Source organism: Mastigoproctus giganteus, chromosome 6, assembly GCF_048544385.1.
Source record: "Mastigoproctus giganteus isolate SK-2022 chromosome 6, ASM4854438v1, whole genome shotgun sequence".
Classification (NCBI taxonomy): domain Eukaryota; kingdom Metazoa; phylum Arthropoda; class Arachnida; order Uropygi; family Thelyphonidae; genus Mastigoproctus; species Mastigoproctus giganteus.
The window spans coordinates 190,200,434-190,215,403 of record NC_143580.1 but is presented as its reverse complement, the minus strand read 5'-3'; the positions used below and the strand labels follow the sequence as shown (position 1 = coordinate 190,215,403).

The following is a 14,970-nucleotide window of genomic DNA, read 5'->3' as shown; positions in this document are numbered from 1 at the left end:
AAAATGATAAAAAAAAAAAAAAAGTAGCAAAATCCATACCAAATAAAAAAAAAAAAAAAATCATGAGTTATGATCTTCAGACAATTAAACTGGGCTCATTGTTTTCAAGAGGAACCTCACTGGTCCTGTACCATCATAACAGGGTTAAAGCATTGAATTCTTTTTATAGTTGGCTTTCTTAGTTCTGCCTTCATCCGTATATATTCCAGTTTTGGCAGTTTCAAAACAGGTTCCCATTTTAATTGAAGGAGCAGATGAATTACACAATTGTGGAACTTCATACTTATCTTTTTAGTTTTTTAATTGTGCATTTGTTCATACTAAAGTTTTGTTATATTTATATATATTCATTTGTCTTGCCAGTTTATTATTAGTGCTTACTTAATATTTGGTGATGCTCCAGTGAGTAGCGATTACAGATGAAACATGACAGGGCATGTTTTCCATATGCTTTCTGAATACACCCATGTCAGGTTTAGTTCACTCTGTTATTAAGATGGTGTCAAGTTCAGAAAGTGATGGGAATAGGATAAGTGTGCTTGAATAGCAAGTTTTCAATAGGATTAAGATCTGGGTATTGAGTAAACCAGGGTTGTGGAAATTTTTTCATGTTTCTCAATCCAGTTCAATTACCATAATCCAACTTCAGTGAATGGTGACATTTTCACTCTAGAGTGTGCTATCCATGTAAGGATAGAAGTGCATTAGTGGATGCATCTGGTCGTTAAGGATTTCCAAAACTGCTTGTGAAGGGATCTGTCCATGCAGAGGAAAATATCCTCAGATCATTATATATGATGAGCCCATAACCCCATGGTTTTGGACTCCATGGGATGGCTACCACACTCTTTGTTGACTATCTGTGGTGAATTGCATGAAATAGGATTTATTGAACCACCCTACACATTTCTAGCTGTTTAATGTTCAGTTTTGGTGCTCCTTGTAGTATTGAAGTTGCTGTATTCTGTTGTATGGTGAAATAAAAGGCTTTAAAATTTTTGCCCAACTTTCAAGCTAAAAAAAAAAAACAAAAGGTAAACTGCAACCATTATCAATCCACTGCAGGATGGATGCCTCCTCAACAATTCATGTTGAGTGAAATGGACCGTATTCTGCCACGCTGGTCCAGTGCGGGTTGGCAGATCCACCATATTTAGCAGTCAGGGGCTTGAACCCCAGTCTACTCAAAGAGCATGTGCTACTGCACTCCCGCTCCTGACCACTCGGCTACAGAGGCCTCCTTTCAAGCTACAAATATTTAAATTCCCTATGCATATGTATATTGCTTCACCTGATTTTTCTGCAGTGAATTCAATTTAGTAAACTTCAGCTTCTTTAATGTTCCAGACAGTTTGAAAAGCCAAGATGCCATATCCCTGTCCTGTAGTAGTTACCATATTCCAGTTAGCTTTCATTCAGTGCAGTTGTAATTTTTGAAATAGTGTGTGACAGATAATACTGCAAATATGTGAAGTCATAATATTTTTTAATGAAATTTTTAAATTTAAATGTATGTACTCTTTATATAAATATAAAGTGCTGGAAAAGCTGAGGTTTTCTAAGATATCTTGTCATAAGATTTCGTCATATAGTAAAATTCTGTTAAAATGAACTTCCTAGGGTGCACATATCATTTCATTGTACTGAAATTTAGTTCTAATGAAATAGCTGAAAATTATTTCAAAGGAAGAATTATTTTTTCAAATAAATTCTCTGTGCTTTTCTAATATTTACAACTCAATTTCCATTTGATTTTACTTAATTATTTTACTTTATTTTACTTTAAATCAGTAAATAAAATAGCATAATATTTGTTCAGATATTATTACTTCTAAAGCATATTTCATTTGTATGAAATATTGATTATGTGAAATTGTAATAAACCATACATTCAGAGATATAGCACAATAGATAAAAAAATTTTGTTTCACATATTAATATGTTAGTTTTATTTTATGTTTAACTTTTTTCTTCTGCATTAATATGAAACTTAAACATTACCTGCAGTTGAAAATATGTAGATTTAGATGCACAAGTTGAATTAGATTACATTCTAATGCTTTTTTTTGCCAAATGAGTGAACTGCTTATAGGAGTAGCTGAAGATTTGAAATTGTAAAAACACAAGGCTTCTTTTACTACAGTTCCATATCTACTTTTCATATGTTTTCTTTTTTCGATTTAAGTATTTTATTATTTATTCTGAAAGAAAAAAAAAAAAAAGAAAAATTAACTATTGGTATGAAAATTTGTCATTTGATGACAGATCATATCTCACATACCATTCAGTTTTTTCCTGACAAGCAGAATTGGAAAATGTAGTAGAGGATATATCACTGAATTCCTATGCAACATCTTTTAAAACTTTTTTTTTTTTTTTGAAGTAAATCCTCCTACAGTGGTACATACAATATGAATGATCTCATTTTTAATTTTCACATAGTATTTATTTTGTTGTAAACAAATATATATCTGCATAGGTGAACTTTGAAAATAATTTATTGCACTGCATTTTTCATCAGAATTATTTCACTTAAATGAATCTTATAAAGTGCTAATATTAGGAAAGTTTTCTGGATCCTGGAAATATTCTTACTCCAGCAAAATTTTGGTTAAAGCAGGAACTGGTATTCGTGTGACACTCAAGTCAAGTAGACCCAATTTCAGCGAAGTCCGGATGGTCTGTGACAGCCAAATCCTCTGCTTGCACCTTCGTGGTGGTGGGACTGTTAGTAATCCTGGAACCTCCATGCACAAGCACACGGTGGGTAACCACCCAAGTGTGAACCAACGTAAGCAAGGGGTCGAGGTGTGGTGCCCACACCACATGGAGGAATGCCACCCCTCAGTGTTACCAGGCAGTAGTAGGTGGTAGATGACTCTCATCAACCAGTGTAATACCACCACTTTGCTTATTGGAGGCTTGAAGTAGTGGAACCCATGTTTAGTCTCTAGAGCTAAGTTCCGGTCATCCCTTCTCCATCTCTTCCATCATGCAGTATGATTGATGACTTTTGAGGTTATGATGAACATTGTGGCGAGATCCAATCTTCCTTACATTTCGAGGGAACAGCTCTAAAATGGTGTTCCCAGGCCGGCCGCTAGTTAGTACACTGGACCGAACCTATTGGTAACTCTCTAGGAGGCTTCCAGATCAGCTAGTGTATAATCTTGCTACCTCTACTCTGCCAGATAGTGACTGGAAGGAGTCCGAGTAGTGTGTATGTGGGGGGCATAACGAGGCTACGTTATGTCAAGGATCTGGGTATATTCTTACCATGTGTACGACATATCCCATTACTTCATACAGCATGTCCCACCCACTTTTTCTTACTATTGAATATACCACACCACATGGATAAAAGATCTAAACCTCCCAAACACTTCCTAATTTATTTCACAAATATACGTGGTCTCAATTCTAATCTAAACGATGTCCATTTCCACTTGCAGTCTGCCAAACCCCATATAATTTCTGACAGAATCTCAGTTATTGGTTGATTCAACTATTGCTCATCTCGGTTGCCATAATTATTTGCTGTATGATTCCTTTCGCCTCAAAGGTGGTACTTGTGCATATTTCTGTTCCGATATTCATTGTCAGAGACTTGGTAATTTGGAATCTCCTCTTTTCGATCTTCTCTGGCTTAAAATCTCTCTACCTCATTGTGTCAAATTCATCTGTTGTCTCTACCATTCTCCCAAATCCACTAAACATTTGGAGCTCTTTGACTTCCTCTCTTTGCAACTTGTCTTTCTCCAGTCCAACTTTCCTAACAGTGAGGTAATTTTCCTTGGTGATTTTAATGTTCACAACTCCAGCTGGCTTCCGTTTTCTAGTCACACCCACCCAGCTGGTCAAGATGCTGAGGCTTTTGCAATTACTAATGACCTTGCACAGATTGTTCATTTACCTACAAGAGTACTGGACAATCCTAACCACACAGCCAATAAGCTTGATCTTTTTCTCACAAACAAACCTTCTAAGTACACGGTCGAAGTGAGAGGTCCTTTAGGCACCTCAGATCACAACTTGGTGATTGTCTCTTCTCCAATGGAGCCTTTGTCTCATGGCTATTTCCAACCTCATATTGTTTGGCATTACAAGAATGCAAAATGGGATGACCTGCGAGATTTCTTTTCTTCTTTTCCTTGGTTGGATTACAGTTTCAAAACTTCTGATGTCAACGTTTATTCAGATCATGCCAGTGAAATTATTCTTGTAGGAATGGAATCCTTTATTCCACACTCCAATTTAAAATCTCGTCCTTTGTCTAAACCTTGGTTTTTCAATAAATGTGCTAAGGCTGTTCAAGAGAAGAACGTTGCATATTGTAATTGGCTTGTTTCTAATTCTTCGGTTTCATTTTCTGCCTACACCAAAGCTCGCAACAATTGTAAAGCAGTTATTAATCAGTCCAAACTAGATTTTGAACAGGCTAAGAGTAGAAAACTTGCTTCTTGCCCTGATGGTAGCTGAGCATTGTGGTCTCTTGCCAAAGCTACTGGCCGCAACTTTTGCCCATCTCTGCTCCCACCTCTGCCAAAACAAGATGGTTGTGTTGTCACTTCAGCCAAGGATAAAGCTGACCTGCTAGCATCCCATTTTTCTTCCAACTCATGTATTAATGATCTTGGTAAAACACCTCTCACCATTCCCAACACGCTCCATTCAATGCCTCCTGTGGTCTTCCGTCAAAAGGATGTCAGAAGGATTTTGACGAATCTTGATGCTAAGAAAGCTCCAGGTCCCGATGGTATTTCTCCACTTCTTCTCCATACCTATGCTCTTGAACTTACTTCTGTTCTTTGCCGCCTTTTTTCACTTTCTTATTCCAAAGGTGTTTTTCCTTCTGCTTGGAAATTTGCTCATATCCAGCCAGTTACAAAAAAGAGTGACAAATCCCTCGCATCCAATTATCGTCTCATTGCAATTACTTCTACTCTTTCTAAAGTAATGGAGGAATCAATTAACCACCAATTCTGAAACTACCTAGAAACCTTCCATTTGATCAACGATCGCCGGTATGGATTCCATCAGTGTCGATCCACTGGTGATATTCTGGCTTTGTTACCCATTTATGGACCAATTCGATGGAAAAATTCGGTGAAACTCAAGCAGTTGCTCTTGACACCTCAAAGGCTTTTGATCATGTTTGGCATAAAGGTCTTCTAAACAAGCTTCCATCTTATGGTTTGCCAACTGTTTTTTTGTAATTGGTTATTCAGTTTTCTCTCTTGATCGCTCATTGAGGGTGATGGTAGATGGCTCTCTGTCTTCTAACTTCTCCACTAATGCCGGTGTCCCCCAAGGTTCAGTTCTTTTCTCCCACTCTTTCCCCCCTTGTATATTAATGACCTTCGTCCATTGACTGGAAATTCTATCCCTAGTTTTGCCGATGATAGCACATTGCATTCTGCTTTCCATTTTGAAAACCTTGCCCTGCTCAATCAGCTATAACTTCTCGAAAATCTGCTACCAATTCCTTAAATGCCGATCTCCAGGTAATTCTCCAGTGGGGCAAAGACAACTTAGTTGATTTCAATCCTTCTAAAACTGTCTTGTCTTATATCTCGCAAAAAGGATTCTTCTGCTCCTATGCTTATCTTTGGTGACACTCCGATTTCTAGGCAAAATGATATATCTCTTTTGGGGATTACTCTGACTTCTAATCTCACTTGGCACAAGCACATTACAAATATTGCTTCCTCTGTATCTAAGAAACTTGGTTTTCTCTTTCGCTCTTGGCGTTACTTTTGTTCCAAACAGCTGTTCCCTCTTTACAAATCACAAATCCACCCTACCATGGAATATTGTTCCCACATCTGGGGCAGTGCCTCCAAACCTCTCTAAGGCTTCTTGATTCCGTTCAGAAGAGGGCAGTTAGGTTAATTAATGATTCATCTCTAACAGAGTCTTTCCACTTGCTGTCTCATAGACGTACTGTTTCTGCTGCATGCCTCTTTTATAGATATTCCATGGGCACTGTTCTTCTGAATTGGCTTCTATAATTACCGCTCTCTCTTTCAAAATAGTCCAAACACATGCCGCCACCAGCCAAGATCCATTTAGAATTGCTCCACTTACAGGGCCAACTTTTGATCTTCCTCATTTATTCATTCAACTGCCGTTTTCTTGAACAACCTTCTTTCATATGTATTTCCTCAAAATTACAGTCTACAGAAGTTCAAGTCCATTGTCAACAAATATCTTCTTTCACCTTCTCAACCTCCAACCCAAGCATGGTACTAAGTACTATAAGTTCTAATATCTCTCGTGGTTGGGGTTTACATAAAAAAAAAAGAAAAAGTAATGCTTTTACCAATTTTAATGGATTTTACTCTTTATGGTTAGAAAATGCATATACTTAATGTTCCTCTTTTTTTATAGGCGACTTCTTCAGATGGGTATTAACAATTCAGAATTATATAATAATCTTGCTCTGTGCTGCTTTTATGCCCAACAATATGATATGGCTGTGATGTGCTTTGAAAGAGCGTTAGCACTAGGAACTGATGAAACACTTGCTGATGTTTGGTATAATATAGGACACATGGCTTTAGTAAGTATTGCTCTATATGTATATATAACTATGCAGAGTGCTTCAAGATTGCATGGAACAAATATGGAATCATATTTTACAGCTAAAATTAAGAAAAAAGTTGCTATAAACATAACTCCAAAGTCTTCATATCTCAGATATTAAATATTTCTCATAAATTACAAAACATAAAAAGAAACTGAAATAAAACTCTAAAAGGAAAACATCATGATGGAGGTTACTTCAGTGCAGCATTCAATGCAATGAATCTACAGTTCCTTGGCATATATTATATAGAGCTGTTCTGAATAATTTATCAATTACTGTATTCTCTATTTAATGGGTCAGAAGTGTAATGGGGAAAAGTGTGCTGGTGCACTGTCATGCATAAACCACATTCTCTTCTGATTTTAAAGGGTTAAGTGGCTCTCACCAATGCAAAATGTAGATATGGCATTCCTGAGGGCTCTGATGGTAAAAAATAATTATCAATAAGATTGTTCCTGAGAATTAAGGGAAAAAGGTATGTTGATAACAAGTGGTAACAATTTTATGTGGGTTTTTCTTCAATGTGAGTGTTTTGAGAGTTGAGAATTCCATTTCTTGTTAAACATACATGATCCATTTATAACCAGAATTCCTGAGGATTATATAAACATTACAAAGTGAGCCACTGAATTCTCACTTCCTGTAGAAGAAATAAGAATTCAGTGACCTTTGGTCTTTTTCTGAGTTTAGTGAGAATTCAGAAAAAGAAAATACCAAAGATTGTGTATTTATACATATTTTGTGAAAACAAAGTCCGAGAGTAGCATACCAACTGTGTGGTATCATACTGAGGGTAGTGGAGAATAAAAAAGATCTGGGGGAAATTGTGCAGCCAGACATGAAGTTATTTGAACAGTGCAGACAGGCTACTAGGACTGCACATATGGGTTTTCCAGTGATATACAGGAATTTTGCCAGCAGGGATAAGTAGGTGAATGTCTTGTTGTGTAAGGTATTACTTAGGCTGCATCTGGAGTACTGTGTACAGGTCTTTATGCTCCATTTTAGGAAGGATGTGGATCTATTGGAACAGGTGCTGAGAAGAGGAATGAGATTGGTGAGGGGAACAAAAGGATGCTCTTATAAAGGCTTCATTTCTGCAAATTGCACTGTCTAGAGACTAGGCACTTGGGTAGAGATAAGATTGAGATGTTTATGGCTTTGAATGGATTGAGTAAGCTCAATGCTGATGGCATTCTGGCTCTTGCACAAACTACACGTGGGGGGGTATAAATTAAAATTGAGAAAGAATGGTTGCAGGATAGATTTACAGAAATTTCACTTCATCCAGCAGGTGGTTGATTGTTGGGTTAAACTTCATGTGCTGTTATGGAAGTGGATAGTATGAATAAATTTAAGAAAGAACCAGATGAACAAACTGTTAGAGGGAATGGACAGGTGATATGAGAAGTGTTGTTCTCATTTTTGTTTTTTTCTTGGGTGCTGCTGTACAAGTTTTATTTCTTGCATCATTTATCACTATTAATACTAATACACCTGTTATGGTATGCTGGAAACTAAAAACTGGAGTAGCAAGGGTATTAAAAGAGGAGATTGAGTTGAGTATTGGAGGTTATAGGCTGTCCTTGACATCTTGTTAATTTGTGACCTGAAAAAGGAGGCTGCTTGCCTTCCTGTGAAAGTAGATTGATATTTGGTGAAAATTGACTACTATCTAGAAAGAAGTGTTAAAAGGAAAGGCATTTAAAACATTTCAACTGATGCATATTACTGAAATAAAAAAGGTTTTGAAGCATGTATATATGCATTGGCTTATTTTTGGTTAAATGTGTAACTTGACTGATAGAACAGTGGCAACCTTTGAGAAGTCTATTTAAAGAAGTGGTTAGAAGCAGTGAGAAAAGCCATACGAGCACTTGTCAGAGTAACTCAAATGAAAAGTATGACAAGCAATCACTAGTGAGAGTCACTGACCTGTGTTCAAATCCAGCTCATGATCCAAACGTTTTGGAAGAAGACAAATTAACAAACTCTGTTTAAAGCAATTCTAAACAGGCCAAGCAAGCCGATTGGTTGGTTGGTTGGTTGGTTGTTTGTTTATGTTTTAATGGCGCATCAGCTACTAGGGCTATGTGCCAAAGCAAAAGGCTCAAGCTAATGGAAGTGCTGTGGCTCAGAGCAGAACTGAGGGGGGCAGTTGTCCTCTGACTCACAGCTTTATAAAATGCACTGTTTGCTTGATGTTTGCAGAGCAATCGGGTACGGGACATGATACTGCCAAGGGGGATGTCTTTGTGTGTGCGCGATGCAAGGAGTGTATCGATATCAGGCAACAACTCGGCATTCTTGTGGGCCTATATGAGAGCTTGAAGGACAGGGTGGATGCCCTCGAAGAAACTAAATTCAGGGGCCCATCAAGCTCTCAGCTGCCCACATCAACGCCAGAGCTTGCACTTGGGCATCGCGTGACACAGAGACAACCCCCAAGGCAGAATGCGCTGGTCCCGAAGGAACTAGTAGTTGTTGGTGACTCTATTGTCAGGGAAACGGGGAACATGCTTTGTAAAAAAGATAGGTGGAACAGGACCAGGGTATGTCTGCCAGGGGCAAAGGTTGATGACGTTGTAGAGCGAATATCATCTTTTAAGGGCACAAAAGGTGATATAGTTGTACACGTTGGCACTAATAATATTAAGAGTAGGAGACCAGCAGAATTACTTAACAAGTACAGGTCACTGTTGAACAAAAGCCGAGAATTAGGGTTGAATTTGAAAGTGTCTGCAATTCTGCCCAGACACGATAGGAGGGAGTATATGATGAGAGCCTTGTCGATCAATTCGACCCTGGAAAGATTGTGCAAGGCTCAAGGGGTAGAATTTTTTTCAGCCTGGACTGTACTTGTTAACAGGAGAGATTGCTTCTACAGGGATGGGATACACTTAAATAGAAAGGGTGCAAGAATATTTGCTGATGCTATCGAGGCAGTGTTAGGTGGGTCGGAAAACTGCTAGCTTGGGGGGAGACAAAGACCAATAGATTGACAGTAGCCACTGGCAGAGGTGAAAGAGATTCTTGCACTGCTTCTATTAGAATGAGCAGAAGCCTGAAAAACAAGATGCATGGTATTTCAGAGACTGCTGGGAGCCATTGCGGTACAAATAAACACATGGGTTGTGTTAGGGTAGCTAAGAATAGAAACAGGTGCAGGTATACTTGCGTGTACACCAATGCTAGGAGTTTAGTAAATAAATTTGATGAATTTGAGGTATTGCTCAAAACATCAAAGGCAGATATTGTTGGGATATCAGAGACGGGGTGTCACACAGATATAAGGGATACAGAACTGCAATTTGGGGAGTACAACGTCTACAGAAAGGATAGACAGGATAGGAAGGGGGGAGGGGTTATGCTATTAGTTAAGAAACACATAAAAACCAAGGAAGTGAAGCCAGTCGACATCGCTGGACAGTGCAGTGTTGAGTCAGTTTGGTGTGACATAAGCATTGGGAGATCAAAATTGAGAGTAGGAGTGTGCTATAGGCCTAATGACTCTGATGAGTATAATAAGGAACTGTACAGGGAAATAGAGTGGGCTAGTAAATCAGAGAGTCTTATAATGGGAGATTTTAATTTCCCAGATATTGACTGGAATTTGGGGGCTGGTTACTCACACACTAGCAGGGCTTTTGTGGATTTATTGGATGATTGTTTTCTGCATCAGCATGTTCAGGAGGCAACTAGAGGGAGTAATACTCTTGATTTGATTATCAGCAGTGATTCTTCATGCATTAAGAATCTGCAGATAAATGAACCACTAGGTGGCAATGATCACAGTGTGCTGAAGTGGGATTTACTGAAAGAGGTAACTACCATTAGGGGTAAAGGGAAGGGTTATTGCTTCCGTAAAGGCGAATACGATGGACTGAGACAGTATTTAAATTCTATACAGTGGGACCAACTGATGATGTTACCAACAGCAAATTCAAAATGGGAAGCATTCAAAGAACGTATCTTGGAAGCTACTAGGCTTTACATACCAACTAAGAAATATTGTTCAAGGTTTAGGCCAAAATGGATGTCAGATGAACTAATGAGGCATATGGCAGAGAAGAAAAATGCATGGGATACTTACAAATTAACACATGACACAGAAGCCTATGATAGATACAAGTTGATATGCAACCAAGTTACAAAGGAGGTTAGGCAGGTGAAGGCAGATTACGAGAAATCCTTGGCAAGGGATGCAAAGAAAAACAGCAAAGAGTTCTTTACTTATGTAAACTCTAGAAGGAAGGGGATGAATCAGATTGGTCCACTTGATATTGATGGGTCAACTGTTGATGATCCTGCTCAGGTAGCTAACAAACTAAATGAATATTTTGCATCGACATTCACACATGAGGAGTTATTCAGCAAGGGGAATGCCAGAGGTGTATTCAACTCTAGCAGTAAGCTACAGAATCTTGAAATAACTGGGAGTAAAGTGGAGGAGAAACTGTTGAAGGTAAACACAAGAAAGGCACCCGGGGTGGATGGGATCTATCCAGTTATATTAAAGGAGGCAGCAAAGGAAGTAAGCAAACCCTTAGCCATAATTATGAGAGCTTCCTTGGACTCAGGGGAGGTACCCATAGACTGGAAAGTGCAAATGTGACCCGAATTCACAAAGGAGGATCAAAGGCTGACACAAGTAACTATAGACCTGTGAGCTTAACTTCTGTTCCAGGAAAATTAATGGAGGCACTGGTTAAAGAAGCACTGCAGGATCATTTAGACAAGACTTCAGTTATAGCTCAGACACAGCATGGTTTTGTTAAGGGGAAGTCTTGCCTGACCAACTTGATTGGATACTATGATGCAGTCACAAAAGTACTGGATGCAGGGAATAACTTTGATATTATATACTTGGATCTTAGAAAGGCTTTTGATACTGTTGCACATGGAAGACTGCTACACAAATTGGAGCAGTGTGACATTGGAGGCAAATTGCTGCTATGGATAAAGGGGTGGTTGAGTGGGAGAAGACAGAGAGTGGTAATCAATGGACACTGCTCATCGTGGACTAATGTTATTAGTGGAGTCCCTCAGGGCTCAGTGTTGGGTCCATTATTGTTTTCTGTATTTATAAATGATATTGATGATGGTATATCAAGCTTAATGTCCAAGTTTGCAGATGATACAAAGATTGGCAGGGTTGTCAAGGACACTACTGACACTACACTGCTGCAACAGGATCTGGAAAGGTTGAGCAGATGGGCTGAGAGGTGGCAAATGAAGTTTAACATTGACAAATGTAAAGTACTACACATGGGAAACAGCAACCCCAGAGCAACGTATCAACTCTGTGGTACTACACTGACAGTGGTAGAGAATGAAAGGGACTTGGGGGTGATTGTGCAGGCAGATATGAAGTTCTCTGAGCAGTGCAGACGGGCTGCAAGAGTAGCTCATGGAGTATTGTCAATGATATACAGGAATTTTTCCAGCAGGGATAAGGAGGTGATTATTCCATTGTACAAGGCAATGGTCAGGCCAGACCTAGAGTACTGTATACAGGTCTGGAGGCCTCATTTCAAGAAGGATGTAGAGCTGCTGGAACGAGTACAGAGAAGGGCAACAAGATTAGTGAATGGAACAAAGGGGTGCTCTTACGAAGAAAGGCTTAAGTTTTGCAAATTACAGTGTCTGGAGACTAGGCACCAGCGAGGTGATCTGATAAAGGTGTATAAAGCCTTGAATGGTTTAAGCATGCTCAATGCTGATGGGATTCTTCCTCTTGCTCAGAAAAATCACCTGAGAGGGCATAAATTCAAATTGAGGAAAGACAGATGTAGGATAGACGTGCGGAAATTTGCCTTTAGCCAGCGGGTGGTTGGTTGGTGGAACAGACTGCCATCCCTTGTGGTGGAGGTTGATAGCCTAAATAAGTTTAAGGCTCAGCTGGACAGGTATTTTGAACGAACAGAGGGGTGAAGTAGAAGTGGGGTTTGTTTTTTTTTTTTGGCTGATGCTGCATAAGCTTGCTTTCTTGCATCAAATGCCTCTACTAATGCTAATGCTAATGCTAAAGTCTATTTAAAGAAGTGGTTAGAAGCAGTGAGAAAAGCCATACGAGCACTTGTCAGAGTAACTTAAATGAAAAGTATGACAAGCAATCACTAGTGAGAGTCACTGACCTGTGTTCAAATCCAGCTCATGATCCAAACGTTTTGGAAGAAGACAAATTAACAAACTCTATTTAAAGCAATTCTAAACAGGCCAAGCAAGCCGATTGGTTGGTTGGTTGGTTGTTTGTTTATGTTTTAATGGCGCATCAGCTACTAGGGCTATGTGCCAAAAAAAGCTGATAATTCTAAGCATGTTATCCTTACTGAAGTCTGTTCATGTTCCTCTCTTCTAAAAAGTTCTTCTAAAAAGAGTAATAAAATTCTAAACTACTGGGTACCTGGTCTGCCTCCACGGGCCTGAGTGCGGGCAATGTTGGGCTTCAGTAGGGGTCCAGCAGCTAAAAGGCCAGAAGAACAATGGTACGCAACACTATACTAAATACACTCTACACCCTTCTAAAAATTTTGAGTAAAACAATTTGTGTGTTTTGTTTAAATGTTATGCAGATATTTGAAATCTAAACATAACTCTTCAAAACCTTTAGATCATGAGCTGGATTTAAATACCAAGGTTGATATTGTGGTTGGTATGATTTGAGGCTTAGAGGAGAAAAGGCATTCTGTGTGTTATCAGACACTTAGTCTAAAACACTGATGGATCCAATATCTTTCTATTTCAGAAGATTTAGGAGAGGTCCGGTTGGCCTGCCTCCCTAAAATCTACTCATGCACACCTTCTCGATGGTAAGCCCTGTTACGTCACTTTGGTGGCAACGAACGTGTAGAGTGGTTCTTTTCAAGACACCTGATCAGCTTGAAGAGGAAAAGACCAAACCCTCCAGCACATGACAGCACGACGAAACAAATGGCCCTCAGTCCCCAGTGGCTTTCACTCCCCCTCTTACGGCAGCAAGTGTTAAGAATCTCTGAGTATGACCAGGCTGCCATACACGGAAACTAAACTTGGCCTGTTACAACGTTAGATCGCTCATCGGCGAAGACAGGATATTAGAGCTGAAAAAGGAATTAGAAAATGTGAATTGGAATATCATCGGTTTGGCTGAAACATGAAGAAGAAATGAATCACTTATAAGTTAAGAAAGAGGAAATCTGCTGTACACCAATGGAAACAGTGAAAAGAGCGAAGGTGCAGTTGGCTTTCTGGTCCATAAAGATATAAAAACCAACAGTTTGGAATTCAAAAGTACATCACCAAGGGTGTCAAGACTACTACTCAGGATTTCTAAGAGGTTATAAGCTAAAGGTTATAATGATTTATGCGCCAACGTTGAAATTGAAAGTCTTCTGGATGAGCAGAAAACCCACTACACTATCATTATGGGGGACTTCATTGCTAATGTTGGAAAGAGACAAAACAGTACAGAAATGGAAACTATAGGAAATTTTGGAATTAGTGAAAGACTTGTGGAATTGGCAGAATCTCGAGGAATGTCAGTAATGAACACTTTTTTCAAGAAAAGGGTGAACAGAAGGTGAACATGGAAGAGCCCAAATGGATTAACAACTAATGAAATTGATTTCATCCTCGCTAAAAGAAGATATATCGTGAATGATGTTACCGTTCTGAACAAGGTTGAAAGTGATCACAGAATGGTAAGATGCACACTTGATATAAGAAAAGAAAGGAAAAAAGTGACTTGAATAAATAATATGAAGGTCTTTGAGATAACAGAAGAGAAGAAAAAGCAGTATGTACTGGAACTTAAGAACAAGTTTGAGTTTCTGCAGACTGCTCAGGACCAAGGTATCTACGAGGAATATCACAGCTTTCTAAAAGTGATAAAGCCCAAGAAACCTATAAGTAAAAAGAAATCCAAAGAAGAAAAAATTAGTCAAGAAACACTTGTCATGATGAACCGAAGATGACAAATGAAGAGCAAGATAAACACTGACAAGGAGAAAATCAAGTATACTGAGTTACAAAGCCATTAGAAAGAGACTCAGAGAGGACATAAGAAGATTTAACACAATAAAAGTAGAACAAGCATTAAGGGAAAACAAAGGACTTAATCAGCAGCCATGAGCAGTAATACAGAAAGACAAATGATACGGAAACTGAAGAACAGTGATGGTGTACTTATAAATAGCAGAGATGGCATTATTCAAATAGCAGAAGACTATTATAGAGAATTATACAAGGAGTGAGGGAATGATTCCAGCAGTGGGGAAGATGGATTGCAAATTAGTAACACATACAACATACCCGATATCCTTCCCGATGAGGTAGAACATGTGTTGAAGAAAATGAAGAACAAGAAAGCAGTAGTAGTAGTAGTGGCATGTGATGCAAGA

General features: G+C 38.8%; 1 protein-coding gene across 1 annotated transcript in view; it reads left to right on the top strand.

The window, feature by feature from the left end:
• BBS8 (tetratricopeptide repeat protein 8) overlaps window positions 1-14,970 on the top strand; it is a 284,023-nt gene that overhangs the window by 167,770 nt on the left and 101,283 nt on the right. Inside the window, exon 9 of the mRNA XM_090376638.1 lies at window positions 6,391-6,562. Within this exon, the coding sequence (XP_090232764.1) occupies window positions 6,391-6,562 (172 nt within the window). The remainder of the gene's footprint in view (window positions 1-6,390; window positions 6,563-14,970) is intronic.